This window comes from Callorhinus ursinus, unplaced genomic scaffold (assembly GCF_003265705.2).
Source record: "Callorhinus ursinus isolate GAN/ISIS: 27379988/994484 unplaced genomic scaffold, GSC_fseal_2.0 scaffold13, whole genome shotgun sequence".
Classification (NCBI taxonomy): Eukaryota; Metazoa; Chordata; class Mammalia; order Carnivora; family Otariidae; genus Callorhinus; species Callorhinus ursinus.
In genome coordinates this window covers 29,727,330-29,753,255 of record NW_027397075.1, presented here as the reverse complement: position 1 = coordinate 29,753,255, position 25,926 = coordinate 29,727,330, and the positions used below count along the sequence as shown (strand labels likewise).

General features: G+C 41.2%; 1 protein-coding gene and 1 pseudogene across 1 annotated transcript; both read right to left on the bottom strand.

Moving 5' to 3' along the window:
* Window positions 1–1,574: 1,574 nt before the first annotated feature.
* LOC112828825 (flavin-containing monooxygenase 1-like) lies at window positions 1,575–25,510 on the bottom strand. Its single transcript, XM_025878069.1, has 4 exons — window positions 25,382–25,510; window positions 8,635–8,823; window positions 5,598–5,760; window positions 1,575–1,783 (listed from the first exon to the last, which is right to left on the bottom strand). Exons 1-4 carry the CDS (start codon window positions 25,508–25,510, stop codon window positions 1,575–1,577), a joined length of 690 nt encoding a protein of 229 aa, XP_025733854.1.
* On the bottom strand, window positions 11,132–12,169 carry LOC112828778 (developmental pluripotency-associated protein 2 pseudogene; annotated as a pseudogene).
* Window positions 25,511–25,926: the final 416 nt, after the last annotated feature.

Genomic DNA, 25,926 nt, shown 5'->3' with positions numbered 1-25,926 from the left:
GGTGGTGTAGGATCTCCACGGCCAGGCACCCTCCTGCTGCTGTTTATCCTCCAATATCGGCCCATGGAATCACGGCTCCCTGCTTTGTACCTTGAAACCAACCGCCTGCGATATTCTGTTTGTAGAGATCCAGATCTTCTTACAACTCAGGCTGGTTTCATGGGTGCTCAGAGTGGTCTGGTAGCTATCCAGCTCAATTCCGGGGACTAGTTGAAATGGGGTCCCCTACTGCTCCACCATCTTTCCTCTCCCCTTCTCTGTACATTTTGGCAGGAGCACGGACCCAGCATAGCTTTCTCAGCTTCTGTGGTTTGGCAAAGCAATCAAAAGTGGCTTGTGCTTTCTCAGACCTGCCTCCTCTGCTTCTCTCTCCCACTTATTTTTTTTATTTTTTATTTTTTTACTTGAGTATAGTTGCCTTTTTTTTTTTTTTTTGGTAAGGGGAGTTACTAGAAGTTTTTAAACACAAGAGTGTCATAATGAGAGCTGGCTTTTCAAAGGATTTGTTTGTTGGTGTTAGGGTGTCTGTAAGGATTGCCGTGTTGGAGGAGGGACTGGGCGTGCAGGGATGTGGGTAGAATTAGGTACAGGTGCTTTGGGTCAGAGGGATATAAACTTGAAGGCTGGCTCTGCCATCTGCAAGTGGCACAACTTCAGACAGGCTCCTTAGCTTCTGTAAGCCTCAGTTTCCTCATCTACAGACAAGGGTGCTGACAGGACCCACTCCAGTGGCTTCTTTTGATGACTGAGGCCACGCACTAAAGCATTTAGTGAAATGCTTGGCACAGAGGAAGCCCCAATAAATATGAATTATTTCTACAATTATTATTAGTAGGACAGTGGGGTAGCCTTTGAGTACAGACCTGCTGAGGGTAGTGGCGGTTAACAAGGAAAGGAAGGAGCGAATGGGAGATCTTGACAAGGAGAAAGGACAGGATTTTCTCACCGATGGGACTAGGTAAGACACAGATGTCTCCTGTAGCTCTTGTTGGATGACTGGGAAAATGACAAAAATAGTAAGTCAGAGAAGTTGGTCTTGGAGGAAAAATGACATTTGGGATTTGCAGTAAAATTTATAAACACGAAAAATACTTTATTTATTTTTTATTTATTTATTTATTTATTTAAAGATTTTATTTATTTAATTGACAGAGAGAGACAGAGAGAGAGGGAACACAAGCGGGGGGAGTGGGAGAGGGAGAAGCAGGCTTCCCGCCGAGCAGGGAGCCCGATGCGGGGCTCGATCCCAGGACCCTGGGACTGTGACCGGAGCTGAAGGCAGTTGCTTAACCAACTGAGCCACCCAGGCGCCCCCGAAAAATACTTTAAAAATCTGTTATTTGGGGATGCCTGGGTAGCTCTGCCTTCAGACCAGGTCATGATCCCAGGGTCCTGGGCTCGAGTCCCGCATCTGGCTCCCTCCTCAGCGGGAAGCCTGCTTCTCCCTCTGCCTGCCACTCCCCCTGCTTGTGCTCTCTCTCTGACAAATAAATAAATAAAATCTTTTAAAAAAATAAAAATCTGTTTTTTGTATGTGTGTGTGCTTTAGGCATATTTATTTCTTTCATCATTTATCACTGTTTGCCTGAGGCATGCATCTTAAGATAAAGCTTTTCATTAAGTAACATGAAAAATGGTACCTTTTTTGCCAGGTGGCTGGCCTCCACAGCAATGTCTGTGCCCGAATTCCCCATTCCAATCACAAGGACTCTCTTGTCCTTAAGTATATCTGAATGTTTATATTGCCGGCTATGAAAGTACTGGCCTTTAAAGGTATTTATACCTATAGAAAAAGAAAGTCAAATAAAGAATTTTATAGGATCAGTGAATGAAACATAAATATTGTTCCATTAATATCCTTTTGATGGATTATTTTGGTTTTTTTTTAATAGCATACTCTAAGAAAAATCCAAAATATCAATACATGGCTTTATAAGACCCAGAAATTAGTGAGTGATTATTTAATGGAGGTACTTACTCTATTTCACTAGATAATCTAGGCCTCTAGGTTTATTTACTGCCAAGTTGAAATATTGTGGCATAAAGACTTGTTAAGCAAAAGTGTAGGGAGTCATTACCATTTAAAAGTTGATAGAAATCAATGGGACAGTAATATTCTACTTACTAATATTTGACTATATTAGAGCTTTTCACAAGCAAGGAACAAGAGCAGAGAAGTTAAAGGAAACTTGGAGTCAAGTGCCTCCACTGTACTCAGCCAACTTTTTTTGGCATCTATGTGCTTGGCACTGTGCTCGTTGATATTAGGGAAATAAGATAAATAAAATGTGGTTCTTATTCGAAAAGATCCATGTGGGTTGGGGAAGTTCAGTGATAGTTTTCCTTGGTGACTGACTATAACTCAGGTTGAGTTTGCTGAGTCAGCAAGAGTTGGCTCTGAGAAAAAGGGATTATGTTAGTTTTACTGGGTTTAGATCTACTGTTCTAACTAGAAAGGATAGCTCAGGCAGTTGATGCCAAATTTCTCACTGAAACATTAAATGTGAATGGAGAGTGTTGAAAAATACTCTCAAGGTTGCATTAACACTATCAATCAAAAGTAACACACACTATACAAAGAACCTATTTTTTCCAGAAAAAAGTGATAAGACATTTAGATTCTCAGGGGATAGATATGGATGCTTGTGGCAAGTAGCCTTGTCAAGATCTGGTAGCTCTTTAGTTCACCTTGAATCATTAGATATCTGATATGAATCTCTGTTAAAACCCACCATAATCCAGAGCCTTTAAAATTTAACAATGATGCAACCAAGTTCAAATATTAATTCAGCCAGGACCCAGTATGGATCAGAGAATGGCTGAGGAGGGAGAGCTAAACAAGTTTAAGGAGAATCATAGAATCATTATCCCTGGATGTTAAATTACCTTAGATTTGCTTAGAACAGGCTCTTTTGGATCACAAATGAGCAAAAATGAGACTGTGGCTGAGTCTTCTATCAGACTAATATTTTCTCCTCTTATGTCCCAAGAAGACAGAGTAAACACTTTTATTAGGTGAATGTGGTTGTGTTAGTAAACACACTAGAATGTGTATATCTGAATAAATAGAAGTAGTTATCTTGGGAAGTTATACAGTTATTTTATGATACCTGTTATTTTTACTAAGACTTTTTGGAACATCTTTGGAATTGCCTCCAGAGCAATGTGCCTCCAGATACATGTTTTTAAATGTTTTCAATGAATTTGAATTTTTGTAACGGTTAACAATGACCCCAGTGGGGGCGCCTGGGTGGCTCAGTCATTAAGCGTCTGCCTTTGGCTCAGGTCATGACCCGGGGTCCTGGGATCAAGCCTCGCACTGGGCTCCCTGCTTAGTGGGAAGCCTGCTTCTCCCTCTCCCACTCCCCCTGACTGTGTTTCCTCTCTCACTGTCTCTCTCTCTCTCTGTCAAATAAATAAATAAAAATCTTTAAAAAACAAAACAAAACAAAATAATGACCCCAGGGTGTATGTACTATGTACTAAGCAAGTCTGTTGTGAGGCAGAGAGGGAGTTGGTGAGATTTGGAGGACTCCTTTTCAAATCTGAAGTCACAGAACTTTAGAGCTCAAAGGCTTCTTTTTTTTTTTTTAAGATTTTATTTATTTATTTATTTGAGCGAGAGAGAGAAACAGCATGAGAGGGGAGAGGGCCAGAGGGAGAAGCAGGGTCCCCGCTGAGCCAGGAGCCTGATGTGGGACTCGATCCCAGGACTCCGGGATCATGACTTGAGCCGAAGGCAGTCGCTTAACCAACTGAGCCACCCAGGCGCCCAGAGCTCAAAGGCTTCTTAATGATTAACTAGCCAGGGATTTCAAATAGCCAATTGGTAGTGGCTGGTAAGATTGGTATTGAGAGGGCGCCTGGGTCTCTCAGTTGGTTAACCGTCTGCCTTTGGCTCAGGTCATGATCCCAGGGTCCTGGGATCAAGCCCCCCACGATCCCCGCATGAAACTCCCTGTTCAGTGGGGAGTCTGCTTCTCCCTCTCCCTCTGCCCCTCCCCCCACTCATGTGTGCTCTCTCTCAAATAAATAAATAAATAAACAAATAAAATCTTAAAAAAAAAAAAGACAAAAAAAAAAAGACTGCAAGTCCCATAGAGCTCCGTTTGCTTGATTTGTGATGTACACTGTTGGGTAAGGTGGTCCAAGCCCCTCATATTTGGCAAAAGACCAGAGGCTTAGAAAGGTTAAGTGGAAGGCCCGAGATTGTATAGCTTGTTGACCATGTGGCCTAGAATCTGTACCTCCTGCTCTCAAGCCCATCCTATTCAAACTGAGGACATTGGTTTAGTTGCTTTCCAGGTACACTTTATCCTAATTTGACCTGAATTGAATGACATGTGGAGGGCAGAGCCAGCACCATTGGATGTACATGAGTTCATCATAAAATGAGTATTGGTATCACTTGCAGGTTCTATGTAGACTGTGATTCTGCCACTGGACTCCTAGAATCTCTTTTTGTTCCTTCCATACAGGCTACTGTTGTCTTATCCACCTCTGTATTTTTAGCACTTTGTGGGTGCCAAATAAATTCAGTGTACTCTCTATGTCAGGGAACCTTCGGAATTCTTGGAGTGATCCTGTACCAGGCACTCCTTCCTGGGAGTTTGGAGTAGTTTTCCTGCTCAGGGATTTTCTCTGTGGTTAAGAGCTGAGAAAGGATTGGGTTGTCTTGTGGGGTGGTGAAAGTTCACTGTTGAACTGTTCAAGCAGAGGCTCCAGAGCCTCTCTCAGGGATGTTGGAGAATAGTTCCTTGTATCAGGAAGAAGACTGGACTTGGTGCTTTCGATTCAATGACTTTAGTCAAGGGCAGTTTTCAGGATGTACTTTATCCTGACTTGACCTGTCTTGAGTAAGCTCTGGGGGCATTGGAGGTATGTGAGTTTATTTTAAGATAAGGCTTGAGATCCCTCCAGGTCATATTTAGAAGATGAAGAGAAAAATTTCCTAAAGATTTAAATTTTTGAAAACTTACTGCACATAAAAATAAACAAAACCATTGCCTCTTCTAGTCCCTCTGCACTGTCATCCAATGGAAATTTGACAGATTAACATGAATCATGGTTGCAAAAACCAGATAAGGAAGCTGAGACTCAAGGATGACTTAACTTGGGTCCCAAGATTCTTCTCCCTGTTGACTACTGACCTAGTGACAAATACCTCTGATCTAGCTAAACCTCTACAGAACAAACAAACAAAAATCACACTATTTTTTCTTTATTCATTGATTGACCTTTGTGGCCTCTAAACTCAGCTTTGGTTGTGTGCTACTGCTGAGGCTAACCGCTTGAGTAAGTATCCCGTGACTTAGAAGACTTTCTGAGTGATACCCATCACTTACGGAGGGACATTGAACCTTAGTGAAGCATAAAATTGCTTGCTAGTTATTTATTCTACCTTTTGGCACTTATTAGTTGTTTGAAACAAATGAAAGCCGAAAGCTGGCCAGAGAGTGCTGGTTAGAAAAGAATCCCTGTTACCTCACAACTTTAACTATTTAATGGAGGAACCATAGAAATGCATTCCCAGATCAAGCCAGTAACAAGATGGCTCACTTGAGACAAATTAAGATCAGTTTCAGAAAATGCTGTACCTGGAAAAGAGTCCAGTGGCAAATATGGGTTAGTAAGGAAACCAGTGCAGACCATGACAGCATCAAAGATGGCAGACTCTTGCTTTCCTTCATGCTGAGTGACCACCTCCCATTGGCTGGTGACAGTAAAATCTGGGCATTTTGTTACTTTGCAGACTTTAGTCTGAAAAAGGAATTATAGTCACAATTAGGTGTTGTCAAGTTTCTAGTAAGGGCTTGCTGTCCAATGTGTCAGTTGACATTTCAAATGTTTTAGAGCACGGACTAACCATAATTAATAAGCATAAATTTAGAAATTGAATCGAGTTATCAGATTAACTAAAATTTTCTGGATGAAAATATTCTAAGCTTAGAGTTTAGAGTGGTGGGGTATTTAAGAGAAGTGATGAGATCCAAAACGTTTGAGTGATTTGCTCAAATTCTCACAGTAAGTGATGGAACCAAGAACCATGGTCTTCGGATGTCTTTTTCATTATTTCTGTTATGTATATCTCTCCTAGAGTTATGCTTTAGTAGAGACATGGGCAATATAAATTGAAAATATAAATTTGGATCTTATGAAAGGTCTTATAGAATATGTTGCTAAAACTTTCCCAGATCCCGAGAATGATTGGGAAATGCTAACTTTATGGCCTGAATGTTCTGGGAGGAGCCCAAATTTCAGTCTATTTTATGTTTTAATTGAGTGCATATAAGTTTATAGGTGTGAGGTTCTGATTCAGAAAATATGTAAAATAAATTTACAAGTCAAATTTAAAAGCATAAATGCTCCACTGGCCAAGAGATTTTGCTGCCTTTCTTTTTCAGTTCTCAGAGAAGACAGGCATTTCAAGTCTTTCCTAATGGGTTCACTATTTGTTTTATAATATTTGAAGCACTTGTTGGATTACAACATTTGTATTAGGAACTCTTCCTTTTTTAAATATAAGTTTTCAGGGCGCCTGGGTGGCTCAGTTGGTTAAGCAACTGCCTTCGGCTCAGGTCATGATCCTGGAGTCCCGGGATTGAGTCCCACATCGGGCTCCCTGCTCGGCAGGGAGTCTGCTTCTCCCTCTGACCCTCCTCCCTCTCATGCTCTCTGTTTCTCATTCTCTCTCTCGCAAATAAATAAAAAAATCTTAAAAAATATATGTTTTCAGTTAATTAAAAATTAATTGATTTCAAAAGAGTTACTTTTATCTTTTTTTAAGATTTTATTTATTTATTCATGAGAGAGAGAGAGAGAGAGAGGGGCAGAGAGAGAAGTAGGCTCCCAAGGAGCAGGGAGCCCAATGCGGGACTCGATCCCAGGACCCTGGGATCATGACCTGAGCCGAAGGCAGACGCTTAACCATCTGAGCCACCCAGGCACCCAGAGTTTACTTTTATCTTAAAAATAACTGTTTGTAATTAAAAATTTGGAATGCACAGAGAAGAAAGAAATTTCTTATGTGTGTACCTTCTTAAAACTTTGGTGAACATCTAGCCTTAAACTTTTTTTTTCAATTATTTTAAAATAGACTTGGGGCAGCATGTAAGTAAAGGAAATGCTTCAGTTTCAGGAACTCTGATGCATTAAAAAATATTTATGTGGATCATATACCTCCACTATGGTAGTGTTTCATTTTTACTGTGTCCCTTGCAAAATAAGGAAGTGGAGTAAAATACTCTTTGGAAAACTGCAATACTTACAGTTTGATTGAAATATAATTGGCATACAACACTGTATAAGTTTAAAGTATATTATGTAATGATCTGATAAATATATATACTGCAAAATAATTCCAACAAACAATAAGTTTAGTTCACATCCATCACCTCACATAGTTATAATTCTTTTTCTTGTGATAAGAACTTTTAAGATTTACTCTCTTAGCAATTTTCAAATATACAATTCAATACAGTTAACTATATTCAGCATGCTGTACATTATATCCCCACAACTGATTTATCTTATAACTGGAAGTCTGTACCTTTTGACCATCTTAACCCATATACCCCAACTCCCACCCTTCACCTCTGGCAACCACCAATCTGTTCTCTTTCTATGAGTTTGGTGTTTTTAGATTTCATATACAAGTGAGATCATACAGTGTTTGTCTGACTTATTTCACTTAGTATAATACTCTAAAGGTTGTTGCAGATGGCAGGATTTCCTTCTTTTTTATGGCTAAACAACATTCTAGTGTGTGTGTATGTGTATGCCACATTTTCTTTATTCATGTATCGATTGATGGACACTAGGGTTGTATCCATTTCTTGACTATTATAAGTGATGCCACAATGAACACAGGGGTGCAGATATCTCTTCAAGGTAGTGGTTACATTTTGGTCAGTACTTTTAAGGTTGTGAATATGAATCTTATTTACTACTACCTTTGGTCATTTATGTTGCTTTCAATTCCCTGGGAGTTCCTTATCATCCCCATCTGTATCAAGGAGAGAGGGAGATAAGAGAAGGAAAACACATGGATTTTCATGCTTCTTGGAGAGGAAAAGAAGGGGAAAAAAGAGAGTATATTCATTTGCCTCTGTCCTTCTACCTTCTTCCTATCTCTGTTCTTGGAAATGGGTAGGGAGGTGGGTAAGGCCTATGAAAAGAACAATATTCAAAGATTTTTCTATTCCCAAGGATATCTAGAAAAGATTTCCTTCAAATAGTGAGGTTCTTTTGTGTATGGGCCATTGCACATGTTTATTCCTATAAAGGGATACTCAAGAAGAGAGGATCTAGGTACTGGTGGAAGTCATCAATGTTCCAATGCAATTTGTCCCAAGCTGAGATTGTGGTTTGATATTTTCAGGTCCCTTTGGGTACTTGGATGAACTTATTACTAACTAAAAATGTATACATGTGAATCCTTACAGAAAGTATCCACCTCTACCTCCAGATTTACTTAGGGTGGGTGTGAGTACAAGGGGAAAAGGAATCCAGCCAGGTGTCACCAATCTTGCCAGTTCATGATCTCATCTACAGAGCCAAGGGCTAGGCTATTGAGAGAAATAGGAAACAGGTAGGCAATACTTTCTGACTACTGACTGATGTTTTGTGTCTTACCTTGAATTGAATGCATTCCAGAAGGTTGAACCAGTTTGCATACATTTTGAGATATTCCAGGAATTGAGAATTTGGCACATAGTTTGGATAATCTTCTGGGAATGGAAAGTCTGAGTAACAAGACATCTCCTTGCAGCTGTTGGAAACCACAGACTTATAGAGGCTGGCTCTGCCTTCTTCAACATGTTCCTGTACAAACAGTGAACGCACATGAGTGTGTATGCATTTGTGCCTGTGTGCACACATACATGAAAATGGATGTTAATTTTTAGACATTTCAAACATTGACAGAGATTGAAGTTACCCTTTCTAATGGGATTTGTTATCCTGCACTTGAGGTAGGGTGAACACTGAACACTGAATTTTATGATCTGGATTGCAATTTCATTCATTACATGTGAACAAATAAACCCGGGATGAATTCACCTTTCCAGATTCACATGGCATTATGGCAAAATACAGGAAAATAGGGAAATAGACCAGAGCCAGGAAGTAGTGTCTGGATGATGGACAATTGCTAGGTAGTTTGGTTTCACAGGGTGTTGTTGAAAGGATTATGGAGAAGGGGGTTCAGATTATGAAGGATTTTGTGTCTAAGGTTAAGGAATTTGGATTTTATAGGAAGGTGATGGCAGTCTTCTGAATGTTTTAATGTGGAAGTGATTCCTGTTATATTTTGGAAAGCTAATTCCTGTTCTACAAAAGACGAATGACAGAAGTCTGGAAAAGAAGGAAGGAGGCTGGTGAAGAGCCTAAAACACAAATCCACTCTAGCCATCACTGAAGGCAGCCTGAGCAGAGACATTGGCAGTTGAAAGAGAGAAGTGGAAATTGAGGCAGCAGAATGACAGAAGGCACAGGATGGTGGAGTGGTTTGGATTTAGGACTTGGGAAAAGAAGCAGGTCAAAGGTTTCTAGACTGGATAACTGTGCACACACATGATGAAAGACTCATTTCCCACCCCCAGTTTTGACCTGAATAAATGGCAAATATTAGCATCTCAGACAGCTCCCACTGGGTTGAATAATAATAAGTTTTGGTATATGTAGTCGTTAATATACACTGCCTCTGTCTTTTGGATGTATTATGAAGGATGCTCTGAGTTTAATGGGAAGGCAGGCTTTAGTATTTTAATATTTAATATTTAATATTATTAACCATTGGTTATGTATAGTTCTTTTTTTTAACCTGTGAAACAATAATTATTTTATTTGTGTGAACAAGTGGAAAGACGAACATAAACTTCACATGTAGAGGAGGGCTCACTTTGTTCCTTCAAATGATGTGAATCTAGATCTGCATGAAATGTGTAGTGATTACAGGGAATAAAATTACAAACTTATCTTTGTGGTTTCAATTAATGCTGCCGATCTCATCAACTAAGGAGTTCACTGTATCTTGCTTGTCTGCAGCCCCACCTCTGACAGTCTCATTTGTCCAGAATAAATTTAGAAAACTGGAATCTAAAGGCTTCTGAGAAAGATGACTATTTAAATCCTGATATTTTATTCTGCCAGGAGATCTAAAGCAGTGTTACTCAAAGACGTAGTTGGCTAAGCAATATGGAGCTGAATTGATCATTAGCACTCTATGACAAGATAAGTACAGAAATTGAGAGTAAGCATCTGGAAACTTTACAGAGATAATTCAACATTGCTCAATATCCAAGCATGTGGACTCCTATATGTTGAATGAGACTCAGATCAGTCTCAGTTTTATCTGATCCCTGTGAGAAATGCTGTGGTCATTGGGTTGTATACTAGACGTGGGCAGTGGGACTACATTAGTGATGTTTTGTTTTTTGTTTTTTTGTTTTTAATGTTTATAGCAGCTTTATTCATAACTGCTAAAAGTTGGGTGTGAATGAATAAACAAACTGAGTAACATGCAGGCAATGGGCTATTTAGCGCTAAGAAGAGGTGGGATATTAAGCCATGAAAAGGTGGAATCTTAAATGCATATTGTTGTGAAATTAGTCAATTTGAAAAGGCTACTGTATGATTCCAAATGTATGACATTCTTGAAAAGGCAAAGCTGTGGAGTGGTCAGGAGTTGGAGGGAAGAGAGTGTTGAATAGATGGAACATGAAAATTTTAGAGCAGGGAAGCTATTTTGAAGACACTATAATGGTGGATGTGGGTGGCCATTATATACTTGTCAAGGCCCACAGACTATACAAGTGAACCCTGTTGTAAACTATGGGCTTTGGGTGGTAATGATAAGTCAATGTAGGTTCAACAACTGTACCACTCTGGTGCAGGCTGTTGACAGTAGCGGAAGGGGCTGGAGCAGTATTTCAGAACTCAGTAGTACTTTCTGCTCAATTTTTCTTAAAAGTTAAAACTTAAAAAAATCTATTAGTTAAAGCAGAACTAAATTATAATCTATAGAACCAAATACTTGAAGCAGGAGTAGTAGTCATTTCTTGGCAAACGTCCAGTACAAAATCCAGACATTCACATCTGTACTCAAGGTATCAAACAACAATGAAGCTGGTTAGGACAGAGCGCAGCAATCAATCGCTGGGATGCAAGTCAGTGGTAGCTGTGGGCTCTCCACACAGCTTATTAAGCTCTCCTTATAAAGATATGGCCCATCCAAAGGAAACGTTGGTCTGTTCAAATGAGGTCGCTTTTCCTTCCCCAGTGCAATTAATCTTTTCATCATCTTCTTATTTCTCTTAGCACATTCAGGACATAACATATTGTCTTCTAGGCCTGGGGATGGGAACGCACAGGCAGGTAACAGGAAGAGAGAGATCATCCTCTTGGGAGTGTCAGGCACCCAGGCCTGACCTGCATGAAACTGCAGGCGAACCCAGCCTTGTGTGTCTGCCAAGAGAGGTCTGCCATGGACAACACACCACCGGACACCAGAGACTTGCAGCAGAAAGGTCTCAACAGAAGCAGGAATGGAACATGAATTCACAGACTTGGATTGACTGGCTCTTGCAGCAATTCTTGACCATGCTGCCAACGTGCCTTCCTGTGCTGAAGTTACCACCTCGACGGTATTAATCCCTTCCTCTCTCTCACTCTTCTTACAACTTTTCCAAAGCCTTGCTTTCTTGGCCAGCATCTTGCCTTTCGTCGAACATCACTGCAATTTAGCTTCTGGTGATGTTTCAGGAATATTCTGGTTTATTTCAGGGTAAGCATGTTTCTGGAGCCTCAGATAAACCTCTATTTTCTGGCCATCGGTACTCAAATTCAATTGTTGGCACCAGTTCCGCAAAGTGTCCCAACGTACTTTATTAAATGGAGGCAAACTGGTTGGCAAGGGAAGGATTGGTGTATTACAACAACTATGTTTTGGGCAAAACTTGAATTGTTCATTTATTTGAGGATGACAAACTTTATTGCTTGACCCAGGCGTCTTCAGGCTGACTTCTGAAGTTGAAGAAACACTTGCTTCCATTTGATGTTCTTCATTAGGTTCCTCATTAAATGGAACCAATGTGAGAATCACACTCTCTTCCTCTGATGCCTCCTCTGAGAAATTCTGCTCATTCTTCTCGTAAGTCAAGTGCACCATTTCCAGGAACAGTCAGAGGAAGGCAAAACTAGTAGCAATCTTAGGACATCTGCCCTTCACTCTTTTTCACCTCTACATTAGTGATGTTTTAAGGTTAGTTTGAAAACTGTTATCCGAAAATGCATACAATTTATCATTTTCTTTCATCGAAAGATAACTGATATTGGAGCATCTGGGTGGCTCAGTCAGTTAAGTGTCTGACTTGGGCTTAGATTATGACTTAGATCAGGGCTTATAACATGTAGATGCTGATCTCAGGGTCCTGGGATCGAGACCGAGGCTGGGCTCACTGCTCAGAAGTGAGTCTGCTTGTCCCTCTCCCTCTGCCCCTCCCCCATTCATGCAAGTGAACACCCGTGCTCTCTCTCTCTCTCAAATAAATAAAATCTTAAAGAAAGATAACTGATTTTTAGTTATAACCTTAAAGAATAAACTATCAACACTGGCCACTGATAAAAGGTTGAAGATAAGTTTTGAAAATACAACACTATTTGCTTCATTTTGGATAGCAGTTACAAGAATGTCCTGGGCACGCCCCCTGGGTGGCTCAGTCGGTTAAGCCGTCTGACTCTTGATTTCAGCTCAGGTCATGATCTCAGGGTTGTGGGATTGAGCCCCATGTCAGGCTCTGTGCTCAGCATGGAGTCTGTTTGAGATTCTCTCTCTCCCTCTGTTTCTGCCCCTCACCCTGCTCTTCCTCTCTCTCTCTCAAAATAAATTAAAAAAAGAATGTCCTGAACTTCCTGAGATCACTTTAAAATTTCTTCTTCCATTCCAATCAACATACTTTTGTGAACAGTGTTTCTCTCTTTATGTGTGCTATTAGGCAAAACTTAGAAACAGTTTAGATATACACTATTCCTTGAGAAGAGCATGGTCTTCCCTCCAATCCAGATGAGATAAAATAAAAAACAAGAAGCCAGCTTAATGATCACATTAAAAACTTTAACTATTAATATGTCCAATGCATAGTAAAAGTGTGCCTACAGGTGTTTCAAATGGAGACAGTTTCACACACAATGTTTTATTTAGCTGAAAGTTGCAAGTGTAATAGTGATTTTCTATATTAATTGCGTATATATACACTTTCAAAGAAAAATCGGTCCACTTTTTGGAATTATTTTATTTGTATGTTCACTTAATGACATTTGCTGAATTTTATTTTATGTCTTTTGACTCCATTGACTTTTGAATTTATATTTTGACATTTTTCTCCGTTTCATTTTCATTGTTTTCATAGTTCGTTTTTACTATATCTTATAAATGTAATTGTATATACTTGATTGGAAATTAAACAACAGAACAAAAACTGAATCCTCTCCACAGTTTGAGAAGCACAGCTCTCTAGTCAGTGCTCCTTAATCTTGTTAAGAATCACCTGGGGAATCTTATAACATGTAGATGCTGATTCAGTAGGTCTGCTTGAGCCTGAGATTTTTTTTTAAGATTTATTTATTTATTTGAGAGAGAGAGAGAGAGACTCGTGAGAGCAGGAGGAGGGAGGGGCAGGGGGGAAGGAGGAGGGAGAAGCAGACTGTACTGAGCTCGGACCCCATGCGCAGGGCTGGATCTCACAACCCTGAGATCTTTACCTGAGCTGAAACCAAGAGTTGGATGCTCAACCAACTGAGCCACCCACGTGCCTCAAGCCTGAGATTCTGTATTTCTAACAAATTCCCCTGCAGATGCTGTTGGGCCACAGACCATATTTTGAGTAACAAGGTTCTAGAGCAGTCCTACCCAACAGGAATGTATTGGAACATGCACACTTTAAAGTTTTCTGGTAGTTATATTTAAAAAAGTAAAAAGAACCAGGTGAAATTAATTTTAACAGTATACTTTATTTTTTTAAATTTTTTATTGTTATGTTAATCACCATATATTACATCATTAGTTTTTGATGTAGTGTTCCATGATTCATTGTTTGTGCATAACACCCAGTGCTCCATGCAGAATGTGCCTTCTTTAATACCCATCACCAGGCTAACCCATCCCCCTACCCTCCTCCCCTCTAGAACCCTCAGTTTGTTTTTCAGAGTCCATCGTCTCTCATGGTTCGTCTCCCCCTCTGACTTACTCCCCTTCATTCTTCCCCTCCTGCTATCTTCTTTTTCTTTTTTCTTAACATATGTTGCATTATTTGTTTCAGAAGTACAGATCTGTGATTCAACAGTCTTGCACAATTCACAGCACTCACCATAGCACATACCCTCCCCAATGTCTATCACCCAGCCACCCCATCCCTCCCACCCCCCACCACTCCAGCAACACTCAGTTTGTTTCCTGAGATTAAGAATTGCTCCTATCAGCGAGGTCATATGATACATGTCTTTCTCTGATTGACTTATTTCACTCAGCATAACACCCTCTAGTTCCATCCACATCGTTGCAAATGGCAAGATCTCATTCCTTTTGATGGCTGCATAATATTCCATTGTGTATATATACCACCTCTTCTTTATCCATTGATCTGTAGATGGACATCTTGGCTCTTTCCACAGTTTGGCTATTGTGGACATTGCTGCTATAAACATCGGGGTGCACATACCCCTTCAGATCCCTACATTTGTATCTTTGTGGTAAATACCCAGTAGTGCAATGGCTGGATCGTATGGTAACTCTATTTTCCACTATTTGAGGAACCTCCATACTGTTTTCCAGAGTGGTTGCACCAGCTTGCATTCCCACCAACAGTGTAGGAGGGTTCCCCCTTCTCCACATCCCCGCCAACGTCTGTCCTTTCCTGACTTGTTAATTTTAGCCATTCTGACTGGTGTGAGGTGGTATCTCATTGAGATTTTGATTTGGATTTCCCTGATGGTGAGCGATGTTGAGCACTTTTTCATGTGTCTCTTGGCCATTTGGATGTCTTCTTTGGAAAAATGTCTGTTCATGTCTTCTGCCCATTTCTTGATCGGATTATTTGTTCTTTGGGTGTTGAGTTTGATAAATTCTTTATAGATTTTGGATACTAGCCCTTTATCTGATATGTCATTTGCAAAGATCTTCTCCCATTCTGTCAGTTGTCTTTTGGTTTTGTGGACTGTTTCTTTTGCTGTGCAAAAGCTTTTTATCTTGATGAAGTCCCAATAGTTCATTTTTGCCCTTGCTTCCCTTGCCTTTGGCGATGTTTCTAGGAAGAAGTTGCTGCGGCTGAGGTCGAAGAGGTTGCTACCTGTGTTCTCCTTTAGGATTTTGATGGACTCCTGTCTCACGTTTAGGTCTTTCAACCATTTGGAGTCTATTTTTGTGTGTGGTGTAAGGAAATGGTCCAGTTTCATTCTTCTGCATGTGGCTGTCCAATTTTCCCAACACCATTTGTTGAAGAGACTGTCTTTTTTCCATTGGATATTCTTTCCTGCTTTGTCAAAGAGTAGTTGACCATAGAGTTGAGGGTCCATTTCTGGGCTCTCGATTCTGTTCCATTGATCTATATGTCTGTTTTTGTGCCAGTACCATACTGTCTTGATGATGACAGCTTTGTAATAGAGCTGGAAGTCCGGAATTGTGATGCCGCCAGCTTTGCTTTTCTTTTTCAATATTCCTCTGGCTATTCGGGGTCTCTTCTGGTTCCATACAAATTTTAGGATTATTTGTTCCATTTCTTTGAAAAAAGTGGATGGTATTTTGATGGGGATTGCATTGAATGTGTAGATTGCCCTAGGTAGCATTGACATATTCACAATATTGGTTCTCCCAATCCATGAGCTTGGAACGTTTTTCCATTTCTTTGTGTGTTCTTCAATTTCTTTCCTGAGTATTTTATATTTTTCAGAGTACAGATCCTTTGCCTCTTTGGTTAGATTTGTTCCTGGTATCTTATGGTTTTGAATGCAATTGTAAATGGGATCGACTCCTTGATTTGTCTCTCTTCTGTCTTGTTGTTGGTGTATAGGAATGCCACTGATTTCTGTGCATTGATTTTATATCCTGCTACGTTACTCAATTCCTGTATGAGTTCTAGCAGTTTTTGGGTGGAGTCTTTTGGGTTTTCCACATACAGTATCATATCATCTGCAAAGAGTGAGAGTTTGACTTCCTCTCTGCCGATTTGGATGCCTTTGATTTTTTTTTGTTGTCTGATTGCTGTGGCTAGGACTTCTAATACTATGTTGAATAGCATTGGTGATAGTGGACATCCCTGCCGCATTCCTGACCTTAGGGGAAAAGCTCTCAGCTTTTCCCCATTGAGAATGATATTTGCTGTAGGTTTTTCATAGATGGCTTTTATGATATTGAGGTATGTACCCTCTATCCCTATACTCTGAAGAGTTTTGATCAAGAAAGGATGCTGTACTTTGTCAAATGGTTTTTCTGCATCTATTGAGAGGATCATATGATTCTTGTTCTTTCTTTTGTTAATGTATTGTATCACGTTGATTGATTTGCGGATGTTGAACCATCCTTGCAGCCCAGGGATAAATCCCACTTGGTCGTGGTGAATAATCCTTTTAATGTACTGTTGGATCCTATTGGCTAGTTTTTTGGTGAGAATGTTTGCATCCATGTTCATCAACGATATTGGTCTGTAATTCTCCTTTTTGATGGGGTCTTTGTCTGGGTTGGGGATCAAGGTAATGGTGGCCTCATAAAACGAGTTTGGAAGCTTTCCTTCCATTTCTATTTTTTGGAACAGTTTCAGGACAATAGGTATTAATTCTTCTTTAAATGTCTGATAGAATTCCCCTGGGAAGCCATCTGGCCCTGGGCTTTTGTTTCTTGGGAGATTTTTGATGACCCCTTCAATTTCCTTAGTGGTTATAGGTCTGTTCAGGTTTTCTATTTCTTCCTGGTTCAATTTTGGTGGTTGATACGTCTCTAGGAATGCACCCATTTCTTCCAGGTTATCTAAGTTGCTGGTATAGAGTTGCTCATAATATGTTCTTATAATTGTTTGTATTTCTTTGGTGTTGGTTGTGATCTCTCCTCTTTCATTCATGATTTTGTTCAGTTGGGTCATTTCTCTTTTCTTTTTGATAAGTCTGGCCAGGGGTTTATCAATCTTGTTAATTCTTTCAAAGAACCAGCTCCTAGTTTCGTTGATCTGTACTACTGTTCTTTTGGTTTCTAGTTCATTGATTTCTGCTCTGATCTTTATTATTTCTCTTCTCCTACTGGGTTTAGGCTTTATTTGCTGTTCTTTCTCCAGCTCCTTTAGGTGTAGGGTTAGGTTGTGTATTTGAGACCTTTCTTGTTTCTTGAGAAATGTTTGTATTGCTATATACTTTCCTCTCAAGACTGCCTTTGCTGTATCCCAAAGATTTTGAACAGTTTTATTTTCATTTTCATATGTTTCCATGAATTTTTTAAATTCTTCTTTAATTTCCTGGTTGACCCATTCATTCTTTAGTAGGATGCTCTTTAGCCTCCATGTATTTGAGTTCTTTCCGACTTTCCTCTTATGATTGAGTTCTAGTTTCAAAGCATTATGGTCTGAAAATATGCAGGGAATAATCCCAATCTTTTTGTACCAGTTGAGACCTGATTTGTGACCTAGGATGTGATCAATTCTGGAGAATGTTCCATGGGCACTAGAGAAGAATGTGTATTCTGTTGCTTTGGGATGGAATGTTCTGAATATGTCTGTGAAGTCCATTTGGTCCAGTGTATCATTTAGAGTCTTTATTTCCTTGTTGATCTTTTGCTTGGATGATCTATCCATTTCAGTCAAGGGGGTGTTAAAGTCCCCCACAATTATTGTATTGTTGTCAATGTGTTTCTTCGCTTTTGTTATTAGTTGCCTTATATAATTGGCTGCTCCCATGTTAGGGGCATAGATATTTACAATTGTTAGATCTCCTTGTTGGATAGACCGTTTAAGTCGGATATAGTGTCCTTCCTCATCTCTTATTACAGTCTTTGTTTTAAAATCTAATTTGTCTGATATCAGGATTGCCACCCCAGCTTTTTTTTGGTGTCCATTAGCATGGTAAATTGTTTTCTACCCCCTCACTTTCAATATGGGGATGCCTTTGGGTCTAAAATGAGTCTCTTGCAGAGAGCATATCGATGGGTCTTGTTTTTTAATCCAATCTGATAGCCTGTGTCTTTTGATTGGGGCATTGAGCCCATTTACATTCAGGGTAACTATTGAAAGGTATGAATTTAGTGCCATTGTATGGCCTGTAAGATTATTGTTACTGTATATTGTCTGTGTTCCTTTCTGATCTATGCTGCTTTTAGGCTCTGTCTTTGCTTAGAGGACCCGTTTCAATATTTCTTGGAGGGCTGGTTTCGTGTTTACAAATTCCTTTAGTTTTTGTTTGTTCTGGAAGATTTTTATGTCTCCTTCTCTTTTCAATGATAGCCTAGCTGGATATAGTATTCTTGGCTGCATATTTTTCTCGTTTAGTGCTCTGAAGATATCTTGCCAATCCTTTCTGGCCTGCGAGGCCTCTATGGATAGGTCTGTTGCCAATCTAATATTTCTACCATTGTAGATTACATATCTCTTCTCCTGAGCTGCTTTCAGGATTTTCTCTTTGTCTCTGAGATTCATAAGTTTTCCTATTAGATGTCTGGGTGTTGACCTATTATTATTGATTTTGAGAGGGGTTCTCTGTGCCTCCTGGATTTTGATGCCTGTTTCCTTCCTCACATTAGGGAAGTTCTCTGCTATTATTTGCTCCAATAGACCTTCTGCCCCTCTCTCTCTTTCTTCTTCTTCTGGGATCCCAATTATTCTAATGTTGTTTCATCTCATCGTATCACTTATCTCTCGAATTCTGCCCTCGTGATCCTGTAGTTGTTTATCTCTCTTTTTCTCAGTCTCTTTATTTTCCATTATTTGGTCTTCTATATCACTGATTCTCTCTTCTGCCTCATTTATCCTAGCAGTTAGTGCCCCCATTTTTGATTGCACCTCATCAGTAGCCTTTTTGATTTCGACTTGGTTAGATTTTAGTTTTTATTTCTCCAGAAAGGGTTTCTCTAATAACTTCCATGCTTTTTTCAAGCCCAGCTAATATCTTTAAAGTCATGATTTTGAACTCTAGTTCCGACATCGTACTACTGTCCGTATTGAGTAGGTCCCTGGCAGACGGTACTACCTCTGTTTTTTTGTTGAGGTGATTTTTTTTGTCTTGTCATTTTGTCCAGAGGAGAATAGATGGATGAGAGAACAAAATGCTAACAGGGTAACAATGTCCCCAGAAAATGTACTCTAAACAAATCAGAAAAGTCCTGAAACCAGGGGAAAAGAAAGGAAAAGAAAGAAAAAAGAAAGAGAAAAAAAAAAAGGAAAAGGAAAAGATAAAAACAAACAATGGAACAAAACAAAAAAAACAGAATATGATCAAATATGATCAGGCTGGTGCATAGATCAGTGCCACACACTAGATTTTGGGTGTTGTTTGGTCTGTTAGAAGAAAGTGCCTCCCATAATTTTAAAGAAAGACTTATATATGTACAAAATAAGGTTTGATATGATGAAGGGATTGAATATGACTGTAAAGATGAAAATTATTAAAAATTTATAAAAGGAATTGAGAAGAAGTTGTTTGAAAAAAGAAAGAAGAGGATAAAAAAAAAGAAAGAAAGAACAAAAAATGGGAGAGAATGTGATCAAGCAGGAAACTAGAACAAAGCCATACACCAGAGATTTATGGTATATTTTGATCTGTTAGAAAGAGAGAACAACTTATATATATATATATATATATATGCCAAAAATAAGGGTAACTACTATGAAGGGATAGAATATGACTCTAAAAATGAAAAATAAAAATGTTTTTTTTAAAAAAAGGGATTGATAAGATGTTGGTTGAAAAAGGGAAAAAGAAAAATTAAAAAAAAAGACAAAAAAATTAACTTTGAAAGACTAAAGAATCATGGTAAAAAAGCCATGAATTCTATGTGCACTATTCCCCTAGCGCTGGAGTTCTGCCATTCTCATTGATCAGTAAACTTGGTCTTGGCTAGCTGTTCTTGCTGATATTCTGGGGGAGGGGCCTGTTGCTGTGTTTCCCAAATGTCTTTGCCAGAGGCGGAATTGCCCTGCTCTTGTGGGGTCCAGGCTAAGTAATCTGCTTGGGTTTGTTCTCAGGAGCTTTTGTTCCCTGAAAGCTTTCCGTACAGCTTTGGAGGACAAGAGTGAAAACGGCGGCCTCCCAATCTCCGCCCTGGAGAAGCCAAGAACTTGGGCCCCAACTCCTCAGTGCACCCCCGGAGAAAAGCAGTCAATCACTCTTGTCTCCCTGGACTCCGGCCGCACTCCGTGCTCACCTGGCCTGTGACCGAGCGTTTCTATCTCTGGCACCTGACCCCGTGTGGAGTGTCCAAACTCAGCAGATCCCTGCGGTGCGCTCCTGCCCCGCTCCTCTTAGGGGTGGAAGGGGAGTCTCCCTGGCTCCGCCACTTGTTGGGTCCCTGCTGGAGGACCAGTGGCCCGACTGTCACCGATCACAGTCTATGGCAACCCTGAGCTGAAAGCCCACGCCTTGGCTCCGTCTCTGCAGCCGGCTTCCCTGCTCTGATACCTGGGAGCTCTGCCACACTCAGTCACCCCCGGTCTTTCTGTGACCCTGAGGGTCCTGAGACCACACTGTCCCGTGAGGGTTCCACCCCCCGCTTAGCCACTGCAGCGACGTCCCTCAGCGGAGCCGACTTCTAAAAGTTCCAATTTTGTGCTCCGTGGCTCCATCACTTGCCAGAAGTGGCCGACAGAGGCCCCCTCCCCCGCCGTCTATCCTCCCGAATATCTCCTCGGATTCACTTCTCCACACGTCCTACCTTCCAGAAAGTGGTTGCTTTTCTGTTCAGAGAGTTGTTGCTACTCTTTTCTTCAATCTCCTGTGGAGTTTTTAGGTGTTCAGAATGGTTTGATCCCTATCCAGCTGAATTCCTGAGACCAGACGAAATCCAGGTCTCCTACTCCTCCGCCATCTTGCTCCGCCCCCCCATTTTTTTTTTTTTTTTTTTTTTTTAGAGAAAGAGAGCATGAATGTGGGAGGGGAAGAGGGGGAGGGAGAGAGAATCTCAAGCTGGCCCCACATGCAGCGCAGAGCCTGATGCGGAGCTCCACCTCAGAACACTGAGATCATGACCTGAGCTGAAACCAAGAGTCGGATGCTTAACCAACTTAAACACCCAGGTGTCCCTTCCCTTCCTCATTTTAACAATAAATGTAAAATGATAATAAAAGTTACTCCTAAATAGAGACATTCTCTCTATACAGGATGATCATACCTCTTGTTCTCCAAGAGCAAATGTTTCCTTCTTTTCCTGCTCCTTTGCGCAGCCAGAATCTTGCTGGAGGACAGTGCCCAGTTCTCAGATCTACAACCCATACTAGCTGTGGATGCTCAGAATTGATGTGAGGAACCCCCAAGAGGATGGGGGCCTCTCGGGTGTACCCCCTTGAAACATAATAGGAATTCAATAAATGTTTGTTGAATATGTGAATAAGAGGAAACCTACCAAGAGTACTGTTTTAGAAATAGCCTTTTAAAGAAAGACTGGAAGAATTAGGTTTACTAAGCCTAAATAAGAATTAACTGAGAAATTTCTTCAGTGATTTAAAGGGTAAAGTGTTACACATCTTCATTGCCCTCATTGAATGTAAAAATATGTGGTACATAAGGCACATAGTTGTGGCTCAATAAATGCTTGTTGAAGAAATGAAAGGATGCATGTGCAGAAGAAAAGACCTTGATGCACATAAGGAGGAACATCATTCCAGGGAGGGTTATTAGGTCCTGGACTATGTTTCAGGGTTGTGAAGAATGAAGCTGAATGTGTTCTTACCAGTAGAGTGTAATTCCCTCCAGACGACCTCAGTGTGGTTCTACAGGAAGATCATCTCCTAAGATCCCTTCCTATACTAAGATTCTCTAAGAGGAATATTAATTTTGAGTGATGGGCAATTCCTCACATTTTATTTCTTCAATATTACTTTATAATTGAGGTAATCAACCTGTGGTAACACTACAGGTTACTACTCAAGAGCCTAAGAAAGTTGACTGTAAAATAGACTTTCCATATATACCCTCAGCCCCCACTTGAGTTAGTGGACAGAAGTCGGCTCTTTACCAATGTAACCCTTCTCTTTTTAAAGATTGCCACCCCCTCTCCCACCCCAATGAATGATGGCTTTTCTTTTCCATTGCAACCTTTGTCTGTTTCCTCTTTGCTTAAGGCTGTGGTAGCTGGAAGAGAGAGAGTCAAATTGAGTGCAGTGGTTAATAATCTCTGTAATCTTTGGCACGTCTCCCTATTTGGAAACAGAAGCGGTCTTCATATGTGTTTTCTTGGGTTTCTACAGATCACTTGTCCAGTTTTGCATGATGGCCCCTGCTACCCGGAATAGGCTCTATGGATCCCTCTGTGGGTTTCTGGTAAGTACAGCCCTTGCTAGGGAAGACACTTTAATGTGTAGGTTTTGAGTTGGCCACCTGCTTTGAGTGCAGAGATACCTCTAACCAAGCCTGTGTGTGTGTGTGCACGTGCACATGCGTGTGTGTGTGTGTGTACATGCTGAGATAGGAGGAGGATGGGATGTCTCTAGAAAGACTTGGAGGTTCATAGCATGTTAGAGCTGGAAGGCCCCTTTAAGGTCACCTAGTTTAGGGATTTTCTCTCAGGTGTTGGAGGAATCTCAAGGTGGTCCAGTTGTCTCAGGAGGCCGCTGGGTCAAGAAAGGGCTGTTGCATGAAGGTGGGGTGGTTTTTCTTCCTTCCCAATCCCCTAGCTTTTATCTATTTTTCAAACTGGTTCCACATCCTCATTTAATAAATGAAGCAATGGGGCTGGAATGACTTGTTAATTGGGCTGCTGCTGGGTTACCCTCTTTGCCATCCTTTTGATGTCCTGTCATGGGCTTCACAATAAGTGTTCACCACCATCTCTATTTTTCTTACTTCTCCATACCACCCCCACTCCTTCTTCACCCTCCACAGATGCTGCATTTTCCCGAAAGCATCCTGGCCTCTGACATGTGCGCTCCTGCATCTTCCTATCCCTCTACCTCAACGTGTCTCTTCGTGTTCACTTTTCCTTCCCCTCCAGTGTCTGAGGAGGTTGCATCTCTCCCCCTTTTCCCAGGCAAACCAACTCCACTTCTTCCCTTTTCTGCCAGGATCTTGTCCCAATGTGGCCTCAGGTATTCAGTAGTTTTCCCACTGTCCAGATATTCTCTCCTTACCTGTAAACATGTTTGGGTCTTCCTATCATGCAAACAAAACCAAGAGAACAACAAGAAGGCATCTTAATTCTGTTCCTCATTATCGACTGCTTTCTAAATTGTGTAGGAATCCCTTGCCAGAATATTCAACCACCCTTGTCTCCTCACATTATTTACCTTACCTGTGCCACTTACACCAATAAGCTATTTTTATTTTCCAAGCATGCCCAGTACCTTTTCTTTACTAGTTCCCCCTCCATAATCTCCCACTCAATCTCATGTGCCTGTTGAAATCCTTCCAAGTCCATCACACACCATCTCTCCCATGAAAACTTCTCTGACTTCCTTCCAGTGCAGGATATAATACTGACCTCATTTAAATGCCCATAGAACTGTTTCTGGCTTGTAGGATCCTACGTTTTTTCCCTTTACCCTGGCAGCAACCTGAGGGTAGGATGCATCCTTCTCATTTTTGTGTCCCCCATGGTGCTTGTGCATAGGCATTTAAGCTGCCCTAGTCACATAGTCAGGTAGGCGCAGCTGGATCTAGACACATTTCTTTTGATTTTTAAATCAGTGATTTTACATATTAATAATTAAGTGTCTGTGACCTGTATAGGGTGCATTTTTGTCCAGTATCCCCAGGTCTCTGGACTCACTTTTGCTTTGACTGAAATTACTTTAACCAAATAAGTCTGCTAATTACCCTGCTAACTGGGAAGTTTCATCTTGCCAGCTAAATCCCAACTCTGATAGATTAGTCCCATTTGTCTTGAGTATGGGTTAAGAGGGATTCTGAGGCTCATCAGGGGAAGTGCATCATGCTGGATTAGCAACATCTTCCAGTGGGGCACAGGAGGGGAGGTTTTACCGCATGGGTGTTAGGTTTCTGCTTTCCTAATGGAATGTATGCACTTTGAAACATGGGAACAGATGTGCTCTCTCACCTAGTGCCCTTGAGGAGGTTTCTATGTATTGATGGTCACATTTGGTAGTTAGACATATTTCAAAATACATAGTTCTTTCTGTGAGCCAAGCTGGCCTATGCTAGGAGAACTGCAGCTAACCAGTTAGTCACTTTCTGGAGCTTTGCTCACTGAGTTAGAAAATACTTTATTCCAGTTCCAAATTCCACCCTTCTACAGTTAGAGGAATGCCATGTCTTTCTACTAGCCCCTTATTGGCTCTGAGGTCCAGATATCTGACACATTGCTCCTTTTCACTATTCTTGAGAACTTTCTCGTCAGCATGTTTAAAGCTCATGGGAAATGTTCTTGCCCTCTTAAGAAGGAGGGGAAGTAGGGGGTTTGGGAGCTCTGATGCAAATGCTTCCCTGGCCAGCTATGGAAGTCAGGGTTTCAGTGGCCCCAGCAGCGCCCCCGTGACCCCCTTCAGCCCAGGCCAGTGAAGGCTGGGCTTTGTTGTCCCCTCTTCTCCTTCCTCACCCATTCTCCTCTCCAGGTTGGACTGTAACCCTACTGAGGTTTGAGGATATTACTTTCTGTTGCTCAGGGAACAAAAAAGGCTCTAAACACACATTCTTTACTTCTGATTGTATTTTTGGCCGAGATTGGGATTGTCTGGATTTAAGACCTTGCGGTTAGAACTCATCCTACACCGAGCCCTGTGTTGTTTCACCTCAGATGGAGCAGGACAGGGAAAAGAAGCAGGTACAAGAGGCTCAGTGGTGCTGGCAGAGGCCGACATTCCTGCACTGCTGGGTTCCTGCCTTTGCCCCAAACCCTGTGGTCTCTGGCCTTGCTTCAGACCCCTTGGATCTGTTCCTGCTCCCCTTGTTCTGGGCTTGCTTGGCTTGTCCCAGCCACTTCATTCTTGGCCACCCTTTGGGGGCATCTTTCTTCCTCTTGGCCCCAGATAAAGTTTGTAGGGTGGCTCATGCACTCCCCACCCCCAGCTCAGGCTGTCATTGCTCAGGGCAATGTCACTAGCCCTCCTGGCTCCCTGTTCAGCAGATGCTTCTAACCCCTTCTCCCCTGGGGCAATCAGCGTTGTGGGAGAAATTCAACCTCTTTTCACATCCAGTGAGCCTTTTCCAATAGACACTTCACACAGCTGCAGAGACCCCTATTTACGGTGAATCTCCATAGGCCCCCGAGTTTGCTCCTCTCGAAGCATGTGGGTTCCAGTCCTTCCTCCAGGCAGCACTTGATGGAGGCTAGGCCGCTGACCCCAGTTCCCACAATTGCAACTTGCTTAGCCATGTTCCCCTGTGTGGGGAAAGCAAAGCAGAGCTTTTTATTCGTAAGTGAAAGCCCCACCCCATCCTTGGCTGCTCTAGCCAACCAGGAAAAAGAACTGGGCAGATTAAGGAATTTGCTCCCCTTGAATCCTCTGTAGCTGTCCTCTGGTGTTGCGAATGTGAGAAATGTTTAGGTTGCTGCTTTAACCCTGTGCTTGGTGAGCTCCCACCCCATTGGAGCTGCCATCCAATGTTAGTACAGTTGCTGCTGAGACGATAACCTTGGAGAGTTTTGCATTCTGGACTGCACGGCTGCCTCCAGCCTCGCTTCACGGATGGCAGAATGGCACAGAGTCATGCACCAGAAAGAATCACCTTGTCAAACACGTTTTTTAAATAAACACACGAAAGCAGAGCTCAGATTGGTATGGTGACACG